This window comes from Crassostrea angulata, chromosome 5, assembly GCF_025612915.1.
Source record: "Crassostrea angulata isolate pt1a10 chromosome 5, ASM2561291v2, whole genome shotgun sequence".
In the NCBI taxonomy this organism is placed as follows: domain Eukaryota; kingdom Metazoa; phylum Mollusca; class Bivalvia; order Ostreida; family Ostreidae; genus Magallana; species Magallana angulata.
In genome coordinates, this window is record NC_069115.1 from 21,985,806 (window position 1) to 22,007,028 (window position 21,223).

Genomic DNA, 21,223 nt, shown 5'->3' on the forward strand with positions numbered 1-21,223 from the left:
AAATTATTCTTTATCGATCAATCAAATAATGCATTGATGTGTTAGGCCACCTCAATAAGTGGAGAGGATCTTAGCGAATAACAATTGAATTGACCTGTATAGGACCGGTATTTGTTTCTGGCTTTTACCAAAAACATATCATTTTCTGTTCCACTTCTTTATTTTAGGCCATACATAGTTAACTCTTAGGGTCTAGTTCTCATAATGTATAGTGATTGAAAAAAAAATACTCAGTCGTTGTCCAAGCAGTATGACATGATTGCTTTTTTACTTGAATATCTTTAAAGTTTATTTTCAGTTTACTTCCTATAAAACGTGTTATTTATATGCATTTATTTACACCAAGGACATATTAGCAACTATCGAAATTCTCACGTGATGCGTTTTCAAAGTTCGCAGCCCCTCTGACTCTTTGCTACAAATAATGCACGTCGCCTTAGTTATTTTCAACAGAAATAACAGGAAGAATGGAATGGTGTTTTTAGATGTAGAAGGAATTTTTACGAGGCGTTCAAACACTATCATCATTCACCGTACATTCAACTAAACTATTTGCCGTATTAACAGCTAGCTGCATCCTTTGTATATAAAGGGACATACATGTACCTGATGCAGGAATGACAAGGGGACAGATTTCAAACTCTAACTGACCCACCCCCATATTTATTAATCTATAAACCGTCCTCTTGCATTCATTTTTGGCATTTAATGTCACCAATGCACACATTCTTTGCAAAGAACAAACTCCATCTACTTTGCACTACTTCTCTCACAATTGTACCATTTCTTATAGATGTTCTGTTATGTTGCATGTTGACATAACTACATGTATCTTGCACACAAGGCGCAGAGATATGCCACCATAAACCACAGCATAATATAATAAATCTACATTTTATATTTATAAAATTTTGAGGCTGTTGGGGAGCTCACTAATGTGTGATAAAAGTAAAGGCATTTTTGAAATCTAAAGCAATGATACTTCTCGTAACCTTAATATAGCATACCAATTTTTGCTACTGTCATTGAAACGGAAGATGTTCAAGCTTTAATACTGTTTATTACTATGAAACCATTCAAAGCAGTAAAAATACTCAACATAGCATCAGTTCTTGATCACAAAAATCCAATACTATATAAATATACATGTACATGTATAATAGCCAACACATTTCAGTCAAATTGTTCTGTGTATTAGCACTATTGCATTTTATTATCTTTTTGATCTGGCAGGTGTTTTGCCAGATTTCACTTTGACCTTCAACTTTGCTTTAGGCAGATCTGAATTCACAGGTGTGGCTTTGGATGTGGGTCTTCGCTTGGAAGAGGTAGAAGCCTTGGCGGCTTCTTTTGCCTCTGTCTTTCTTTTTCTGGTGGACACATTTCCTTTGTTGATGGATTTTGGTGCAGTTGAAGCCTGAGGGATGGGTGGAAGATCATCCAGTACCGGCATGTTCATTATGAAGTTGTCTTCATCTTCATCATGTTTATCTTCATCGTTTTCATCATTATTGACAGAACCATCCACCTCTTTTTCCTCTGTAAAGATAAAGGCAAAATTCATTTCGATCACATTCATTTTTACATTCAGAAAGGTCTGTTCAGACACTAAAACCGAAATACAATGAAAATAGCTTGCCTTGAAGGTACAATGCAATACCCTTACTAGTTCTAAATCTATAATCTACTTGAAATACATGTACATTTATATTGAAAGGTTAACACAATGTATAGGCCTCTATGTGCAAATCAAGCAAATTTTTTGGAAGGGGGGATCCGAAGAAAAAAAATTATTTTGTTTGCTGGGGCTTTAGGTTGGGAGTGTTGGTTCAGACTTAATTGGTAGTTTTGTTATATGAATTTAATGAGTTTGAATTTTCAAAGTTGGTCCAATCCCTGAACCAACAACACCCCTTCCAGGAGATATGAAGATAGTCCTATTAATACATATTATGTTGTTAAGGCTGTTGAACAAAGTTCCCTTATACTCGCAGAAACATGCCACATTTGCTTTAAAATTCTACAGTTTGAAAGTAAAAAACTCTCACTTTTCTTATTCATTGTCTTTACATATGAATAATATAATAAAACTGCAGGATTCCATGCAAATGTGTATTTTTTTTCATATCCTAAGAAGTTTAATAGTTAAATCAAAATAAAAGTTGAAATTAACCCTACAAGACTTGATTGATTCCAACTCTCCTGTTAAAACAGATTTGAACATGCTTAATTTGATATTTTGGGATTTTGTTTTACTGTGTAACAGAGTAACAGTACATGTACTATCACATTAAACAAAATGCAGAGCGTCATTGAATTATCTTAAGGACGTTGGATCCTGCTATCAAAAGTCTTGAAGTTTTTTTCTAAAGTATTTTTTAAAAATCTACACACATAGCTGAACCAAAATTCAAAACAAAATGTTGGGGTCTATATGCTTCATTTGGCGCTACGGTGTATTTAATATGACCTTTCTGCACTGAATATGCAGATTGCACATAAATCTCTTTTCCCTCTTTATTTTATTATCAGAATGAGCTATGGCATCAAATAAAAATTTTAACTATTTAAAATAAATGAAATTAAAATTATCATAAAGAAATATGTTACAATTCTTCACCTAATTGATATTTTGACCTTTTTGCACTAATAAAAGCTGTTTTTATCCATTACTGATTCAACATAAAATGAAATTATTTAAAAGTCTCAAACTTTTTTTCTAATTATGATAAACGTGTCAAAAAACCCTTCAAATTTCAGAAAATAAAACCAAAAGTATGGGTCTAATATGTAAAATTTGAGATATGGCATGAAATAAGCTAATTTTAGCCAAAAATTGGGATTCATTTTTCCTTGACTTTTATGAAATATAAGTTAAATTTGCCAATTTGTGTCTATAGATATATTGAAAAATTGTAAAAATATTTTTTCCATAACGAAGTGAAGATATCCTAATGCACAAACTATCTGGAAATTGTGTTTGCACTGAAAATAAGGAAGCTAAAGTGAGTGTACTCAGAGTACACTCAGAGAGGAGATTGTTTGATAAAGACATTAGGATAATGTTAAATAGACATATTTACATTATCCAGTGTCTCTGTCTGTGATAACACTACAGATCGATTTTGTTCTATATAACCCATAATACAAATGACGCCAAATTGAGGCGCCAGCGGGGTTTGCTTATTTATATTTAAAGATTTAATCGTACGATGGCCTAAAATTATATAAATATAAGTAATAAGGAATCATTCTTTGAATATTATGAGGTGATAATTTCGGTCGGGGCATGATCAAATCTATCATAAAGCCCTTCGGGCTTTATTGGATTTGATCACGCCCTGACCAAAATTATCACCTCATAATACTCAAAGAATGATTCCTTATTCCTTATAAAGAAACAGATGAATTTCTAAGAGTTCAATTATTTATACAAAGCAATTACACGACAAAATGCCGCGAATTTTCCTTCTAGGAAAATGTCGTCGCGCGTAAAATCCCCCATGGAGATTTTCAAAAGTTGGCATGTATGTACTCTTAAACAACTGAGTTATGAAAAATGTTCATTTTCTTCTTAAAAACCTTCCGCCACAAAACATAGTCCCATACTAAACTCTGTAAATATGTAATTTTTCCTTTAGTATTTTATTTAAAATAGTTAAGCTGGCATTATAAAATATGAATTTATGAGTAGAATCAATATATGATGCATAATTTCCAGAATATTGAGGAAACACAAAATGGCCACCCAAAAACAGAGGATCGAACCTCTTTAATAAAGAGGGCCCGATGGTCGTGGCCAATATTTAATAGACTGTATTGATCTACTTTCTTTTTTTACAAGACGACCTATATATAACAATAACTGTATGGGAAACTACCCGAATTTAAAAGGTTAAAATATATGGATTTTTTCTTTACTGTCTTAGTAATAGTTTATAGTTAAAAATCATTTCTTAGAATTCCAGGTAGATCTGATGATTAATTTGTTGACCATCCAGCCTCCTGAAAGTCAAGATCAAGTACCGGTAGATGCCTAATTAAACGCGGGGAATTAATATCCGCGTAAATTCGCGAGCACCCTTCGCGGATTTAAAAATCTCGTCATTAATTTCCTTAGAGCTGAGAACTATAAGAAATAAGGATAAAAGTTCTTTGTTCGTGATTTTATATTCTTGCGATTTGATACTAAGCAGCGAGATCGCGGAATTAAGTACTCGCGAAATATAAGGAATTTACAGTACCGGTACCTGGTAAATGATTCTTCAGTGTCATTTTGATGGTAGAACCATTATGATGTTACCATTCATTTGATACACATTTCCTTTCACATAAAGACCATATGAGAATTTTATATAAAAATAAAATATTTTCTTGATATTCCATTGGAAGACTTATAACAAGAGGCCCATGGGCCACATCGCTCACCTGAGGAACAAGAGGTATGATAAAATCAGCTCAATGGAGTCATAATACAAACTATCTGGACAATGTACAATAATTCATGTAAATCCTGTATAAATAAAATCCATTTTCCCCTGGATATTCTTATGTTTATAATCATTAGTCCCTTTTCTAACAGGATGATTTTATAGTCATATCATATGTTGAGTATTGCAGATCTAAAAAAGATCCCTACCAATAGTTTATATATGGGATATAAACGTACATCAAACTCTGAACCTTCTCGTGAGGCCAAAGAATTGTCCTGGGGCCAAAGTCTTAACAATTATAAAGAATCATCTGGCTGATTAGTTTCTGAGAAGATTTTTTAAGATTTACCCTATATATTCCTTTGTTAAACTTTGACCCCCCCCCCCCATTGTGGCCCCAACCTACCCCTGGGGATCATTATTTTCACAACTTTGAATCTACACTACCTGAGGATGCTTTCACACAAGTTTCAGCTTTCCTGGCTGATTAGTTTCTGAGAAGAAGATTTTTAAAGAATAACTCTGTTTATTCCTATGTAAAATATCGACCTCCCATTGTGGCCCAAACCTACCCCCAGGGGTCATGATTTTCACAAATTTGAATCTACACTACCTGAGTATGCTTCCACACAAGTTTTAGCTTTCCTAGCTAATTAGTTTCTGAGAAGAAGATTTACTGTATATAATCATATGTTAAACTTCGATCCCCCATTGTGGCCCCAACCTACCCCCAGGGGTCATGATTTTCACAACTTTGAATCTACACTACCTGAGGATGCTTCCACACAAGTGTCAGCTTTCCTGGCCGATTAGTTTCTGAGAAGAAGATTTTTAAAGATTTACTGTATATATTCCTATGTTAAACTTCGATCCCCCATTGTGGCCCCACCCTACCCCCGGGGGTCATGATTTTCACAACTTTAAAATTTACACTACCTGAGGATGCATCCACACAAGTGTCAGCTTTCCTGTCTGATTATTTTCTGAGAAGAAGATTTTTAAAGATTTACTGTATATATTCCTATGTAAAACGTCGATCCCCTATTGTGGCCCCTCCCTACCCTCGGGGGTCATGATTTTCACAAATTTGAATCTTCACTACCAAAGGATGCATCCACACAAGTGTCAGCTTTCCTGGCCGATTAGTTTCTGAGAAGAAGATTTTTAAAGATTTACTTTTTATAATCATATGTTAAACTTCGACCCTCCATTGTGGCCCCACCCTACCCCCAGGGGTCATGATTTTCACATCTTTGAATCTACACTACCTGAAGATGCTCCCACACAAGTTTCAGCTTTCCTGGCCGATTAGTTTCTGAGAAGAAGATTTCTTAAGAGTTACTCTATATATTCATGTTAAACTTCGACCCCCCATTGTGGTCCCATCCTCAGGTGAGCTAAAAAGGTTAAGTTTACAATTCAATAAGTGGGTTTATGGAAGAACAGATTTTGAAAATTTTCGTAATAAATATTGACAATTTTTTATACTTTTTTAATCTTAAGCTTTTAAGATCTGTGTACAAACATAGAATTGTGAGCAAATCTTTGTATCTTGCTTATAATTCGAAGCTTAACACTCAAATATGGTTAGTAAATAGAAATTGTAAACAACATGCACTACATGTATAACAAATAAAGAAAACAATTTATTTTTTCGAAATGAATCATATATATATACATGGATATACCTACATATTTCCGTAAGCGATATCAAACTCTATTTAAACTGAATAAACTAGAGAAAATGCCGAGCATCTCAACAAAACCTATTGCATTAATCTACCATTACGCAAAAGATAATGCCGAATTACCGATAGAATGAATTGTATTTCAGTACCCCTACATCAGACTTTGTTTAATATGCGCAGGTAAACAGTTAACGTAACTGTTTGATTTACCGAAGTCTCTGTTTGATTTGATACGAAAAATCACGAAATACAGACGATAGTTTCCAGGTTACAAAGCATAAATAATGAAAACGAAACGAAAATCAGAACAAGCTAACACCAACGTCATGTGTGAAAACTGTCAACGCATTGAAATATATAGCCTCAATTTACTTCACAAAATCGGCACCAATATATTTTTCATGTTTCAAAACTTCCCTTCATACGCGAACTGTTGCACAACAAGCAAATTCATCATAGTCAGATCGACCCTTTTTCGTATAATGTCATGGCTGCTTTAAACAAAGAACCTCGATTTAGAAGTATGGAATACAAGTCTTGGTAAAATGGGTATGCAAACCCGGGCCGTGGCAAAATAAATGCCAGGGCAGATCGGCAATCGTCAATTCCAAATACGCATTATTTTGCAGCAATATCTACAGCGAATACAAATATACTAGTCCATCAAATATCCTGAAATTTTAATGAGATTGGCAGATTAATAACTGCCAATCTTTTGTTTTGCCCAGACCAAGTCTTGCCTACCCATTTTACCAGATGCCGAGCCCGATTGAAATACGCCTTTCCTTTATTATTATTTTCGTAATAACTTCAATTTGAAACAAAATTACCCCTTAATTTTTGCAATTTATATTTTCCTTCCCATAAGGATAATTTATGCTAAACTACGTTGAATTTGCCTTGGTAGTTCTTGAGAAGAAGATTTTTAAAAATGCACCCCCTTTTTTCTACAGTTTCAAGGTTTTCTCCGCTTTGAATACAGATCGGACTTTAATTTTTGCAATTTATATTCGCCCTCCCATAAGGATGCTTTGTGCCAAATTTGGTTGAAATTGGATAAGCAGTTTTAGAGAAGAAGTTCAAAATGTAAAAAGTTTACAGACGGACAGACGGACGGACGGACGGACAGACAGACGACGGACAAAATGTGATCAGAATAGCTCACTTGAGCTTTCAGCTCAGGTGAGCTAAAAAGTAATCTTGATACATATATGTTCAATTTTAGCCCACACTAATATCAACAGGTGCCCCATCCACCTTAAGCATACACATGTACATGTAGGTTTGATATAGATTAATACAAAGATCACGAAGAAGCCATGGCAAGCTTTTATCAGAATAATTTCCTTTAATAGGCTGATTAGCTAGTACCAAGTACTTTGATATTGTTTACACCACATTCTAATGTTTTATAAAAATATAAAAACAAAACATAATTTAACGATCTTCGATCCTCAGCCATGTCCAATAACTCTAAATTACTGGATTTTTTTTATCTGTACCATCAATCTGTCTTTAAGTTTTACATATAAAGAAATTATTGGTAATAATATTACTGGTACATGTAATATTGCCATCAGTTATTCGATGAATTGCTTGTCATAGTGCCAGTAAGTGGGTCCACGGAGATCTCCAGCATCTAAATATAGGTAGAGGGGTTCAAGCCACCAATGCACCAATACAACATGTACAAGTTACAACCTTTTTTAAAATTTCAAAATTTGATCTCAACTTGTACATGTATATCTATTCCATAATACATATATCTGTTGTGAACAAATTTGCAATAATATTGTAAAACGCAATGATACCATCAATAAATTTCTTTTTATGTTTAAAACAGGTTTCATTTATAAAGTTTGAAGAGAAATAACATTTTTCATGTTGTAAAAAACATTTTGTGGCTAAGGGTTGGAGAACCTTAAAATCATTTACATGTATATTTTATCTTTTCAGTATAGAGTAACAAAGTACTGGTATTTATTTTTCTCTTTTACCTTTTACATGTTTTATCTTGATGCTCGTCATGGATACTGGAACATGTGGAAGGGAGTAATTAGGTGCTTTCTGCCTTTTCCTTCTCTTTTGGGGACTTTCCCCTTCACTGGTATCTCCAAGAGTCTGTCTGTGTCGCCTAGATTTGCTACTCTTGGCCAACTTTTTAAACGCCTTATTCTTCACCGAGGCCTGCCTAGATGTACCCTCTCCCATACGCAAAAACACTGAATAATCCTCCTCCTCTAAATCGCCTTCCGATTCTTCTGTCTCTGCTGCGTTTTTCTTCACTCGTTGGAGCGCTTTCCTCTTCTCTTGATAGTGAATGAGAGCTTTCGTAATACCAGGGACCAAATCTTGCTGAATCACGTCCAACGATTTAGCCGGCATATCTGTCTCTGTTTCACCCTGCGCAATGTTCTTCTTGTTTTCCAAGGCTACTTTCATGTGATGATAATGCTGATGGACTGCGGCTAATTGTTCGAGTACGTCCGTCGAGAATAACTCGTATAACATGCTCTGCTCTTCTCTGAATTCCTCTCGCGTCGTGACATCTATCACCGTGTCACTCTTGTTCGGATACACGTAGGATTCCGTCGCACAATAATGAAAGGCTTCATGATACCTCAACTTATGAAAGATGAACTCTACATCTAGATGCTCCTGTTGGTGCGCCTCGCTCTGGAATTCCAATATCTTGTTCCAGATATCTTGTGTCACGCGGATCTTTCTACGTTTCACGGTCGGCTGAGTGCAGTATATTCCATACAAAATGTACAGACCCCCCACCCGAATTTGGAAATTGTGTGGGGGTAAACAGAATTTCAAGGCAATCTTGAAACACTCGTCCACAAAGTCCTGTACTTCTCTATCATCCTGACGCCCCGCAAATAAAAACGAAAACTTCATGTCCCTCCAAATGGCGGCAAATTCTTCGTATCTAACAGACTCCGTATCCGTAAACTTTTGTAAGAGAGCTTCAAAGTCTGTTCGAACGCCATTTGTTGGGTTGTAAGGAGGAAAACGTTCTTGCCTCATCGCTCAAACCATGCAAACTGTAACTTTGTTTTCAACCCGCGTTTTTTCATGAGAAGCTACTTTCGCTTTAGCATGTAAAGTAACTCGAGCGTAATTGAATTCGTGTCTCTTTCGAACATGTATTTAATGGAATTCTCTTTTTTACACGATTAAAACTTAATTTACATAATGCGTGTATGACAAAACAAAATATTAAGTTTCTGACATCCTCAGAAATTGATACAATTTTGGCAGTTTAATTTTCAAGTTTTTTTTCATGTATACATTTGAAGTACAGCCGTGTATCCACGATATGTATTATAAAATATTATAAAATACTAATAGCTATACAAATGTGTTATATTTATCTCATCCTTGCAATGTACATTTAAACATTGATAATATAATTACATGTATTATAGCAAAAGCACACACCAATAAAATCTGATAAAATAACCGATATGGAGTCACTAGCTTTTCTTGTTTGCTTTTTTGGTAGGGGGTAGTTGCTGGAGGGGGTCGCAGGGGGGGGGGGGGGGGGGCTTCTTTTTCATATTTGATACGCCACATTTACATGTTTTCAGTCCCTTAATCGAATACGGATATTATTTTTTTATTGCACAGGCATGACAACGTTAAGATAAATTTTAAGGGACCAGACCATATCATGTTTATTGTTCAGAAAGTTGCCTTTTCATAAAATTCAGTATAATCGCTAAAGTAATCGTTTTAATTAACTATTGAAAATATATATTCAAACATAGCCAAGAGTTTTAGGTTTTAGTGAAAAAAAAACCCTTCAAATTCAGCTTTTCATGGATTATATAGAGTTAACACTTCGGCAATGCAATCGCATGTCTACTGTAATATTAAAACGACGTTAACACGTTTTTTCTTCTTTTTTTCCTTTTTTTGCTTCTATACAATTAAAGGATCTAATGGCTTTTCTGTAAACGAACTATAAAGTTGTGTAAACCAGGCAGAGTTAAAGTCAACTTGGTTTTGGATTTAAAATGTACACAAATTCAAAATTTTGCTTTACAAAATTATGTGTAGGCATTTGCCTTTTTGCCTTATAATGGACGCTACCCCACTGAAACTTGAAATGTGTGAAATGTTCCTTCATTGTTATAGCTGTAGGTTTTTTGTTTTTGTTTTTTTGGACCGGGAGCTACCGACCTGCAGCTACTTTATCGTGTGTATAAATTTTGAATCGTATTTTTATACGTGTGCATGTATAAAATATGTGACCTTTCATTTGCATACAAAAATACTGACATTTATTGTAGGGAGGGGTTGATATAAGTTACAGGACTAGGGCCCACGTGCACTCTCATCATAATAGAACATAATAGCATACTAGATTACCAAATGTTCAAACAGATGAAGAGGCATTAGATCTATGTCATAAAATGCGAAAAGCAAGGTAAAGAATGAAATAAAAAGATAATGAGTTGAATGTGTCTTGTAAAAGAATGCAAACACCCCCCCCCCCCCCCTTTAATAAAAAAATGAAATATGTTTACATGTGCTATTAAAAACAAGACAAGGATACCTTTTTATTATCGGTAAACGAAGAGGCGTTTAACATAATAGATACATAAATTAACGAACAGATGCATCTGTCATGACAGTTAAAGATTTGAATCTGTTTATGGAGAAAAAAAACCACCAGCGTGGTTAATAACAAACTCAATTTTTTTTTTATTTAAAGATAGAAAAAAGGTGGACAGAGATAAAATAGTGCACGTCAAACTAGACCGGGCCCAATAATATTGTGCATGCATAACACCCGCGCGCACGTGCATGTCAAAATTGGTGCATTAGACTCGATCGTACGTGTAACAGAAGTCGTGGCAATAATTAATGGAGTCAAACACACCTTCTTACTACTGTTTAAATGAATTTCTTTTGATTTTGCATGGCGATTGTAACATATTTCGTTAATTGCATGAACACTTTTCTAGATATATAAAAGATTATCAAAAACCGAGAAATTTTATCTCGATTCTGATCTTGTCTCGGACTATCATTGTTTTTGTTACAAAGCATCTTGCTTTCCCCCCACCTTATCCAACCAATATATAAAGGTAAGCGCTTTTTAAAATTTATCAACTGAAATCATTTCATTTACAACATGTGCAATGTATGGATGATTTATACACGTGATATGAATGTATGATTATTCATTTATGTATTGTATCTATGATAGTAATTTAATATATACATTTTTTTGATTTACAGATGAGTTTACTCCAATGCATCTGCTTCATGGCTGTTTTCTCGACATTAGGTAGATGTATTTTTTTTTTTACTTGAAGATAAAACTCTTCCTTTTTAATATGATTATGTGTATAATACCACAGGTTCAAGAAATACACAGTCAACTTAAAAAAAAATGTAATCTTTCAAAATTTTAAAGCTGTTGTCAATATGAGGAGATCTAAAGAGGCGGGAAGAGCTAAAATAAATATATATACTTTACCTAGTGTCATTTATAAAATTTCGATCTACTAAATGTTAATTAATTTATTTTCGTTGGTTGGTTATTAAGAATAAAAATTTATTTACTGAAAATAATTTTTAATCTTATTTCATATATTTGACACTTAATCTATTTGAGTTATGAAAATACTGAAAAACAGAAGGTTTTTTTTCGACTATGACACTTCATTAATTTTGATACAGTCGATGATCGATACCACAACATCTGTTCACAAAATGTTTTTAAAATGTTTTTCTTAGTTTACATGTTATTTACAGTAGTTTGTTAGAAATATTAATTACGACAGGTTTTGTTTTCTTATCAATTTTCTTAATAATTAATGTATAAGAGATACCATGCATTTGGTAAACGCGGGTTAATTAATTATTTTTTTCTGCAATGCTAAATAGCTAGCATACCCGCACTGAACACCAAACCAAAGAAATCATTTATTGTTTAATAGAAGACCCAGAGGAATACATGTATTACTCTAAACTTTGAGTCCGCTAATTAATGTATGTCTATATATAACGCTACATTTATGGAATGCAATTATATTAAAACTATCCTTCAATGGCGATTTCAGGCTATGTAGTTGCGGGGAATATGGAAGCGGCCAGCTTTTGCTTTGACCTCCTCCTGAGATCAGACATAGGGTACTATCAGTTCTGTGAGAAACATGGCTACATGTGTGAGATTCTTTGTTGAGAACAAGCGCGGTAAGTCACTTAAATTTATTTAAGGTTATTGAATCACTGATATTGAAACACGTGGGGTACGTGTTGATGGTCTAAGAGAATATTGATGCACTTAATTATTTCTATATTCTAGTATTAACATCTACAGAGTAGATTCTCCCTATTTCTTACGGAAAAGGTGGTTTCTTTTAGCTAACTTTCTGATGTACATGAACAATAATGTAGTGAATTTTACTTAGTTTTTACAATCATTTTATTAATTTGTTAAAAGAAAAATGTAAATTTAAAAATAAAATGCGTTCTTTTATAATTCAATATTACATGTATGAAGCTTAAGGTTTTCTACAATGAACGCTACCTTCATAACCCGTATGAATCACCCAAAAAAAGCATTATGTTGTTTTAAAATATTCATGTATGTATTTTAAATGTAGTATGGTGGCAGATCTATGACCTCTACTTGCAAAATTAATTATGTCATGTTGAAAAATAACTATGTCTACATGCAAGATTATTATGTTGCACGTGTTGTGACATACAATTTACGAATGAGATTTCTAAATTGAAAAAATTGTCTATCACCTCCAGTATATGACATCAAATATACAGGACGCAACATTATTACGTCATATCAGATTCTTTTTTTTTAAATGTTGGTAACTTGCATACTACAATAATTATCAGATATGTCGACATATAATTATCTTGCATGTAGACATGTCGTTAATTATCTTGTATGGTGAAATACAATTTATAGTATTTTTTTATTGAATGTTGACATAATCCAGCTTGCATAAATGGGACAGAAATGAGTCTTTCTTAAGATTTTGATTTTCTTTTCTTTCAGCTGGATCCCTTACTTCCAGTGCATATATCTTGTGAATAGAAATACCTATTCTTATTATACGAAAATAAAAGAAAAAAACAACAAAAATGAGTATTTAGCGTCTTTATTTCTTGGCAACGAAACCATATAAATACAGACATTCTCTCTCTCTCTCTCTCTCTCTCTCTCTCTCTCTCTCTCTCTCTCTCTCCACATTTTTTATGCTTAAAAGATAAGTTACTTTATAGGGTCAAGCAATTGAAAATGAGTCAAATTCAATCTAATCTCAATGATTTAATATCATAGTGTTCAGAATGTATAACTCCATGAAGAAATAGCACATCCATTTGTGTAAAAAATATAATTACCCTGTTCTGCCTACAAAAACTAACATTAACACTATCATATTGTTCATCAAGAAAAAAACCATGCGCGGATCTAGAAGGGGGGGGGGGGGTCGGAGGGGTCCCGACCCTCCTGAAAAATGAAAATTTATAAAGTTTACATTGTAAAATTATCGCAAATATGCCTCGGACACCCCCCCCCCTCGGCAAACACAATTATCCTTCGCCCACCCCCCCCCCCCCCACCCGGAAAAAAATTTCTGGATCCGCGCATGAAAACGTCGCATATTTATTTTATTTTATAATACCATTTTAGGATCAGCATACAAAAAATATACATGACTGTACAGACGGATGTGCTTAAATAGCGTCATACAAAGCAAAAAATAAAGCAGGGCATAGCCACTATTTTGATCAAAATTTATGTTTCCGCTTTTATTGTTTACAGCGCTTCAGTACGTAAAGTAATTGTATTTGTCGACCAAACTTTGAGTGTCAGCCGTAGAGTTATAAGCAAGATACAGAGCTCATAATTCTTTGTAACGTAAACAAAGCTCATGTCTTGTTTTTGGTTACATTTTGAATGTTGATAAGGAAATTCCAGGTTTAGACGTCCTTAACTGAATGTGACAAACGCCAAGCTAGAACTGTTTATTATGTTCAAAACGAATTAGAAGATAGAAAAATCAGCTTGAAAATTTTTTTTTACTGGTATATTGAACAAAAAAAACCCTGACCTAACAAAGAATTGCAAGTTTTGTACCTTGTTTATAACTCTACGACTGAATCTCAAATGTTGGTTAATCATATGAAATGCACTTCTAAAGCATTGTAAACAATAAAAATAGAAAAAAATAAAATAAAATTTGACCAAAATCGTGACCATGCATTACGATGGAGAGCGTTCAATGATTCAAATAATTAATCGCTTAATTTTTAATTGAAATGAAATCATTGAAAATAAAAAAGAGAAAAAAGGGAGGAAAAACCTGAACAAAAAATCGTGTCATGTGTGTATTATCTATGTGGTTTCAGGAACATCTTCCGCTTCTTTACTTGTAATATTATTATTAAACAAATCTTGATTATTAAAGTATAAAACCTGTTACACTTAAAATGAAGGATAGACATCCTGAATATACTGTTTGACTATATCCTGCCCCAAATGTATAGTATGACGGACAAAGACCATCATTTTCAGATCAATACAGCGGTATATTGTGTGTGTGTATTGCACTCATGTTGGTACATGTAATAAAAGTGAAATAAATGACATGTACATTATATTCTCTGGTGCTATTGGAGAAAAACTCAGATATCTTCTTAACACAAGTAACCCAGGTAGAACCACGTGTTACTCGTCCAGACTTTGCGAGAGCCATTTGACCAAAACAACTGAAGGTTCACTTCCGGAGAGAAAACCCGCCTTCCTTCTTCGCAATAAATCCCGTAAATCACCTGCTGATCCGAGTTCATCAACCTTCGCCTCAAGAAATAAACCACAGCGCGATGATACAGTCGTTCAATTTTTAGAAACACGTCTTTGGTTGCTACAAGCATACCCCCTCCTACCCACACGTAATTTTCTTTAAATATGGAATCGAAAGAGACATTTTTGGTTAAAGATTGGTTTACTAGGTTTATAGACAGCCGTGTTTTGTCCACTTCCGGAGGTGGATTAATCCGGAAGTAATGATTTTCACCTTCACATGTGGCATCGCGAAAGTAGCCGACGTCTAGCCAAGCGTAAAACTCGGTATGGAAAATGTTCTGCTTTAAAGCATCTGCAAGGACAGCGTATTTGGCGTGTTGGCTGGCGGAATATTCCGGCATCACAGTATTTGGGTAATACTTAGGATAGTTCGGCTGCTGAAACACTGTCTGGATTTCCTTTAATATTTGGAATGGCCAAAATTTCTTTCGATCCGTTATTAGTATTATTTTGGTTTTGTTCCGGAATTTTTCTCGATATTTTTCCATCAGCAGTTTGAAATCCTTCGAATCAGTGTAAAAGATGAGGGGGTTAACGATGTTTCGGAACACCTCGGCCCATTGCTTATAATCCTTTGGAGAATACTCTGAGCTGGCCCCCTTCCGGAAGCGACCCAGGTCCCAGAAAGCCGAGATGATCGTGACGTTGTCGTGCTTTGTTGTCGTCATCCATTCCTCTGGTAATTTCCGACTAGAGCGGAAATACAACACTTTATTGAATATCTTAAAATAACAAAAGTAAAAAGTAAAAAAGGAAATATATATATATAGATTAGACATGCATGCAGCAGCAACACTGAGCGTACAATAATCTCAAATTAGTCTTCATGTTAATTATAAATTTCCTTAATCATCATTGTGTTGTCAATGAGAAAAGAAAACAAAGATTAAGTTTCTCGCACCTTTTTTAGATTTCCTCTGATGCCACACTTGCTTCTGGTCAGCAACAACAGCAGTAAGATACAGACGCCACAACAAACTACACATACTAATCTCCACCGCGTCTTCCTGACAATTTTCCACATGGCAGCCTAATTAAAGAGTCAAATGTGAAACAAGAAATCATATTGACGCAAGTGTCACCAGGCAAAATGTATATTTTGCATGTTGCGAACATTCTCTATAGTTTTAGCTTGTTGGTAAATTAACGTTATTTACTCTTCTTAATTATCGTGAAATTCCTCCTGACTGTGATGTGATAAAATGTAAATTAATGTTTATCAAACGTCTTAACTGTAACAAAGAAATAGGACATCAAAGTAATCAAGTGTAGCTTTAGGAAATATACTTATTAGAAAGGCAGGATTGAAGGACAATGGCTTCAGCTAACAAATGTGTGTTTGACACTAATAGAGTTAAGGCAATTATATAACAATTAGCGGATTAACGCAGGTGAATAAATGGGCGTTTACCTAGGCGATGGTCAGTTTAAGGATAAAGAAATATTCTCTGATTGGATGATTTATACATGTCAATTATTTATAGGGTCATGCCAGTAAAATATTATTATATGTTTTATAGATGATAGCTAGTTAGTTGAAGAGAGTAGAGAGTCAGAGTTCGATAGTTAGAGGTTAAGAGTCAAGTTACAAGTCGTCCGTCTAATCCGTTACGTTTTCCCTCACTGTCATATGTAGGTTAACATTAAATTAGAATTATTTACAAGCGAGTTTCCCCTATTTAATGTGTACGGAGTGGAGAGTAACTGTTATATGGTTGTGTTAATAACTGGAATAAATGTGGAAAATACAGCGAGTGTTGAGCTAATTCCCTAGTAATCGCCCGGTAAGGAAAATACCCCATACGGTACAAAGCCGGCGGTCATACAAGCGTCAAATGGGCCGCAAAAAATATAATTGTTGTAAGAATCATCATTGGTTGTTTACTTCAAAAACACATCACAAAGAAGAAAATAACGAGTTGGTTGTACTAATTTTTATGGTAAAATTTAAATAATATATTTTCAGTAACACGTTTTGAAGTATACCATTTTATTACTATTATTAAGAATCGAGTTCGTTACTGTAAGCATTTCTAACGGTAATTGTATGATTATTGCCATAGTATGAAGTAATATCATCTATATAAAATTTCATGTCATTGGGGTCTATGTCCCGTATACCGATCCCGATACATTGTTTTGAAAAGAAAGAAAAAATCCGAATAGATTATAGTCTCGATAAAAACGCACCTAACACGACAGTCTATATATGACCTAATTTACATTTACGAGCAAAACAAAAAATATGTAATAATTTTTAAAAGGCATAAAACATATTTCTTCATGCAAATTTACTTTTAATTCATAAAAATAAGCATAGTATTAATTCTGTAAACAAAAAGCTATCCCGCAGAAACGCAGTTACAATATATAAATGCATATCAATTAACGCTTCCTGGCGGCCCATAATGAACTGATAACATAGTACGCAGTTACATACACTCAACAAAACTTCTAAGTGTTCACCCTGATAAATAGAATAATTTTGAAATTTCGAAATAAAATAAATGAAGTGAACTTTTTAAAATTTAATTCGTTACTGATATGTCTTCTCATAAATAGCACAAATGAAATAAAACAACGATTGAAATCATTTACCCGTGATGAAACGTCAATGCTAGTATATTAAATTGGTATGTTTCTGTGCGTGCTTAATATGATTGGCAATATTTTGTGATTAATTGATAATTTGTCTTTGGTAATGATTTAAAAAGAAAAAACATGCACTTCACAGCTAATATGGCCAAAACCATCACCGCGAACACAACCAGGGTCATTGAAATATTCACCACCTATAACACAAAGTGCGGGGTGTATGCTAGGTTGTACACGGGGTGTAGGCTTCCGAAGCGAGAAAACGGTATCGAAGGTACGATATTTGTCCAATTAATTAACTAAAGGACTTATTTTGCCAAAAAGAGTATGCTTACGGAAGAAAGCATGAATTACGGAATACATAGACACGTTTTATTCCATTGTACATGTTCTAGTTTTCTCAACACAATTCCGACAGTCGGGGTGAGTTTGACCCTGCATGACGTACGTTAATGATCAAATATCTGGACAAAGGTTCCGTTTATCATCACTGTTTAGTTACTAACAATTAATGACCAACAGTGTTTGATTATTCAGAAATTATTTGTGAATAAAATCAATCGAATACAGAAATATTTGCGAAAAAATGATGTTGTACACGGGGTGTATACAACGTGTTGTACAAGGGGTGTTAATACAATTGAACGCAGTTCTGGTTAAAAAACATAGATAAATACGTACATGTATTGCACTTGAAATTAAAAATGTAGGTTTACTCACATCGTTTCACGTATTACTTACTCTTCATATTCATTCACTTATTTATGTCCATGGCCCGCGGCAATGTGGTACATTCATTAGTGATGATTGTCGAAGTGAAATGGCTAATCCTTATTCACATATGGACCTGTAAGTAAAATCACCCAACCATATGTACATATACTAGTACACAATGAACGCGTTTATATCGAGAAAGGTCCGGTTGGCGTTTCCTTTTAACGACTGCTGAAAGGACAGCTTGCAACTGTATTTTATTTTAATATTAATAAAATATTGCTATCATAATTTGCATATGGGATTAATCAAATAATAATTAAATTAATCAAATTTAAAACGAGGAAAGGAAGGTGGATAAGTGTGGGGTGGGGGTGAAGGTCTTAACTTTGTGTATCTAGTAGCATAGTATTAGGGAGTAACAAATAAAGAAAAGGTAACAACCCCCCCCCCCCCCCCAGGCTGACGCTCTGGAAAGCTGGAAAGTATATTTGGACAATTAACAAGAAGTATTTTAGTATGTATTTGATTTTTGAAAGCTAATTATAAATAAAATTGGGAGTGTAAGATAAAAGCGCGTTCATTTTCATTCTTGATGTTGACAGTTGAATTGGGGATATTGAATTAAAAGCTGAAGTGTTAGCTTGAAGCAGGGTACAGTCATAAGCCATGACCCCCGTCCCTACATTTGTACCCTCCCCCATCCAAACGCAACATACAACTGAGAGAGAGAGAGAGAGAGAGAGAGAGAGAGAGAGAGAGAGAGAGAGAGAGAGAGAGAGAGAATTATAATAGCATTTACATGTACGTTAACTTTAGAAAATTCACAAAAAACATACCTTTATAAGTGAATATACATGTAAAAATCTGGGTCTCCCTCTGTCACGCGGAAATCTTGTTTGCGAATTACTAGTACCTCGTAAAGTCCGGACTAACGCTGACCACTTAGTAGATAAAGTTGTGACGATGTCCAGCGTTAGTCTGCAATGTCAACACCCGGCCGTCTATAGAGATAACAACGGTCGCTCTTCGTTACGTAATGATGGATTAAGTGTAAACCATAGTTTATTATGAAAACAACGTACAGTGTATCAAGGAGTCGGAAACAGGTAACCCCTTAATATATTAATCCGTTTCATCTGATAAAATTAACAAATTTTAAATCATTGATGTGCCCAGGTTGGAATGTCTTTATAAGCGCGTTTAAGAAAAACTTACACGGCTGAAGTAACAATGTGTATATTTTAAAAATGCGTTATTGAGAGAAAAGATGCAAGGTGAGTCAAATAGCAGAAAGGTTGTAGGATGTGATAACGTGCTATGATTAAAAACGTTTTGATGCTGATATAAATTTGCAACTGAGATTTCCTTCCTCATTCGTTAATCATTCCTTCGGACAGTTAGCTTAGTGCTTAATTCGAATCACCCCCCCCCCCCCCCCCGGCAAAATTCTAATTTTTTAACTAACATTTTAAAACCAAATTATATGCCTCGGACCCCCCCCCCTCCCCCCAGCATACTCAAAAAACCGTCGCCCCCCCCCCCCCCTTCACCCTCGGAAAAAAGTTCTTTGATCCGCGCATGGCGTGCTTCCGTCTGTCATTCATATTCACTCGGAACTCTGTCGTTTTCATGGTTTTGTAGATCGGTAATATTTTCCCTGGACGTATTCACACCTCATTGCCTTATTAGCATAACTGAAACCTTTCGGATACTAACATGTTGATAATTAATGGTCGTTGTGAAATTTGACGTGAACGACATGTTTTTATATAAAATGTTCATGCAAGTGTATTTATATTGTCAGTTTTTACACATATATTATGCCTTCAGTCATGTCCAAACATAATTTCCCTGACACGTCCATGTAGTTTTGATAAAGCTGTCTCTTTTAAACTATCAAATTTATGTCATAATTATCTGTATTAACGATGAGGATGTTTATGATTGTTTATGAATCAAGAGTCTGCATTTGTTATATAAATATAACATTAATATTTTACAATGTATAGTCTGTGTGTGTGAGTGTGTGTGTGTGAGAGAGAGAGAGAGAGAGAGAGAGAGAGAGAGAGAGAGAGAGAGAGAGTATATATACTGTGTATTTGCAGTATAATTATAATTATTAAGTGCCTTCTTTCCATGTGACACGTCTGGGTTTTTTTTTCGCTTCTATTTGATTAACGTGTGCTACACTTATAATGGGGAAAATAGTTCTTGAATAACACTCGCTTGGTGTGACTATGTCTGCTCTTTCAGCTCTACTAACGTAGATCTGTGACCTATCTGTCGTGGCTGTAATCTAGAGTAGAAGGAAATAATTAATATACTTTAAAATAATTTATACAAGCGTCGCATGGAAGTGACCGAGGAAGGTCAGATTTCCAGCGACGACCCTACGCCTTTGGATTACAGGTTATTGACCAATCAAAATTTAGTATTAAAATTAAGGAGATATAAAATGTGCGAAAATTGACAATTTTAAGAATAAACCTTTTTATGGCAAAACACGTGACTTTCAAAGCCAGCCCATCTAATTGCTAAAGCTCAACACAGCTGTACACTGCCGTGGGCTATCCCAAAATTTACCTCAAAAAGTAGAAAATACAATAAAATTACATAATCGATTAAGCCTCTATCGGACCAGGCCGGATATCAAAGGCTGATAAGTAAACAATTTACACACAATACAAAAGAACATCTATTAAGTGGACATGCCAGGGACTACTCGATCTACACCTTTTTACACTTTGTAAAAAAACTATTTACTAAATAAACAACACCATGTCCAGCAGAATTTCTGTCGTTTAACATTTCACATTTGAATGAGTCAAAGAAAACTCAAAGATAAATTAGAAAAAGACAGTAAATAATTTAACTACCTAACTAAATTATATCTTGGCGCATTTAGTAAAAGAAAGAAATAATTAGTTGTATAA

General features: G+C 34.4%; 2 protein-coding genes and 1 long non-coding RNA gene across 5 annotated transcripts; 1 reads left to right on the forward strand and 2 right to left on the reverse strand.

Moving 5' to 3' along the window:
* Positions 1–1,079: 1,079 nt before the first annotated feature.
* Positions 1,080–9,228, reverse strand: LOC128186173 (snRNA-activating protein complex subunit 1-like). Its single transcript, XM_052855924.1, has 2 exons — positions 8,119–9,228; positions 1,080–1,539 (listed from the first exon to the last, which is right to left on the reverse strand). Exons 1-2 carry the CDS (start codon positions 9,152–9,154, stop codon positions 1,214–1,216), a joined length of 1,362 nt encoding a protein of 453 aa, XP_052711884.1. The 5' UTR covers positions 9,155–9,228; the 3' UTR covers positions 1,080–1,213.
* Positions 9,229–11,116: 1,888 nt separating this feature from the next.
* On the forward strand, positions 11,117–13,247 carry LOC128186115 (uncharacterized). Its single transcript, XR_008243891.1, has 4 exons — positions 11,117–11,223; positions 11,378–11,426; positions 12,205–12,337; positions 13,164–13,247. It is a non-coding gene; the product is annotated as an uncharacterized LOC128186115 (long non-coding RNA).
* A 457-nt stretch (positions 13,248–13,704) lies between these two features.
* Positions 13,705–19,262, reverse strand: LOC128186116 (uncharacterized). 3 transcript variants are annotated; one of them, XM_052855846.1, is made up of 4 exons: positions 19,127–19,262; positions 18,315–18,420; positions 15,880–16,008; positions 13,705–15,700 (listed from the first exon to the last, which is right to left on the reverse strand). In XM_052855846.1, exons 3-4 carry the CDS (start codon positions 16,000–16,002, stop codon positions 14,810–14,812), a joined length of 1,014 nt encoding a protein of 337 aa, XP_052711806.1. In that variant the 5' UTR covers positions 16,003–16,008; positions 18,315–18,420; positions 19,127–19,262; the 3' UTR covers positions 13,705–14,809. The 3 variants fall into 3 exon arrangements, with proteins under 3 accessions (XP_052711806.1, XP_052711807.1, XP_052711810.1); XM_052855847.1 differs by having other exon boundaries at positions 18,294–18,420; XM_052855850.1 differs by lacking the exons at positions 18,315–18,420; positions 19,127–19,262 and having other exon boundaries at positions 13,705–15,668.
* Between the last annotated feature and the right edge of the window lie 1,961 nt (positions 19,263–21,223).